The sequence below is a fragment of the Diaphorina citri genome, unplaced genomic scaffold, assembly GCF_000475195.1.
Source record: "Diaphorina citri unplaced genomic scaffold, Diaci psyllid genome assembly version 1.1 scaffold4293, whole genome shotgun sequence".
Lineage (NCBI taxonomy): Eukaryota > Metazoa > Arthropoda > Insecta > Hemiptera > Psyllidae > Diaphorina > Diaphorina citri.
In genome coordinates this window covers 10,288-11,609 of record NW_007381692.1, presented here as the reverse complement: position 1 = coordinate 11,609, position 1,322 = coordinate 10,288, and the positions used below count along the sequence as shown (strand labels likewise).

At 40.6% G+C, this 1,322-nt stretch overlaps 1 protein-coding gene across 1 annotated transcript; it reads right to left on the bottom strand.

Moving 5' to 3' along the window:
- Positions 1–5: 5 nt before the first annotated feature.
- LOC103520944 (palmitoyltransferase ZDHHC16A-like) lies at positions 6–902 on the bottom strand (the record flags this gene model as incomplete). The annotated part of the gene is made up of 1 exon (XM_008486042.2): positions 6–902. A coding segment is annotated over exon 1 (699 nt), but the record flags the coding sequence as incomplete, so codon positions are not given.
- Between the last annotated feature and the right edge of the window lie 420 nt (positions 903–1,322).

The following is a 1,322-nucleotide window of genomic DNA, read 5'->3' as shown; positions in this document are numbered from 1 at the left end:
CTTCTACCTAATTTTCCTTCAGGAATGGCAGCAAGAACGTCGTGGACATTTTCATAATGGAAATCAAAGTGTTTGGAGTTGGCAACCAGAATAGAGTAGGCAGGTCGATATCCGATGATAAATAGGAACGCACATCCCAGCAAAGTATAGATCATGAACATATAGAAGTATCTGTGATTCCAGTGACCGACGCAATGGTTCATCCATGGACAATGATGATCCATCTTCAAAATACATTGGTCACATATGGAGCAGTGGTGAGTGCGAGGTGGTTTAGGCGTCAAACACTTCTTACAAACATCTGAGGATTTTGAACTGACGCTATGTTTAGGAGGATGTCCGGGAGAGGTTGAGAATCCCATGTAGTAGTTGAACACAAAGTTGATTAGAATCCAATTCCCAATGACTGCCAGAGTGTACGCTAACCATTCACTTTGCCTCCTATAAAAGGGAAACAAGATCCAATAGGCAATGAACACTGTGAAGCCACTGATGAAGATGACCAGCACTGTGAGGAAAGGTCCAATTGATATGAGAACACTGTCAACTACCCAGAATATTGGTTCCACAAAAGCGTGAGTCATTCCGCCCTCAGCGAGAATGTAGTTGTTGAAAAAAGATCTGGAAAAAATTGATACACAACTAAATAGCATCAAGGGTACACGAAATAGACAGGCTCGCAAGCTCCCATCAGAGTCTCCCATAACGTCAACGTTAGATTTTCAGAGTCTTCAATGAAGCAAGGATCGAATAAAATAATAAAAATATATTTTGAGCACACACGGTCCTGTTCTAACTGTCACACTAATTTTGCAATTTAAAAATTACTAGAGATGTGAAAATTTTCCAGCGGATAATAAAATGGAAATGAACTGACTTTACTGGTAAGTATAATCTGGCCTAACATTTTCTGATATGCCGTTCGCTTTCCAGAATCTCCAGCCTGCAGTAAGGTATCTACAACGTCGTGTCGCGTTGTCCCTAATGGGGCACAACCAAATGACAATTTTTTTCGAGGTAGAGTCCTATTCCGATGTAAAAGTACCCAAAAAGTGCATTGGCGCACTCAAAAACATCCAAAACGGTCCCTAAATCCCCTAAAATGTCGCTAAAAGGTCGCAAAAAAAATAACGTTGAAACAGCCATGGTTTACGCATGAACTGACGTCATCACAAACTGACACATGAACTGACGTCATCACGAAAAAATGGCTGCCCGCAAAAATTATAGGGGCTCAACCAAATGACAATTTTTTTCAAGATAGAGTCCTATTCCGATGTAAAAGTACCCAAAAAATGCATTGGCACACTCAAAAACATCCA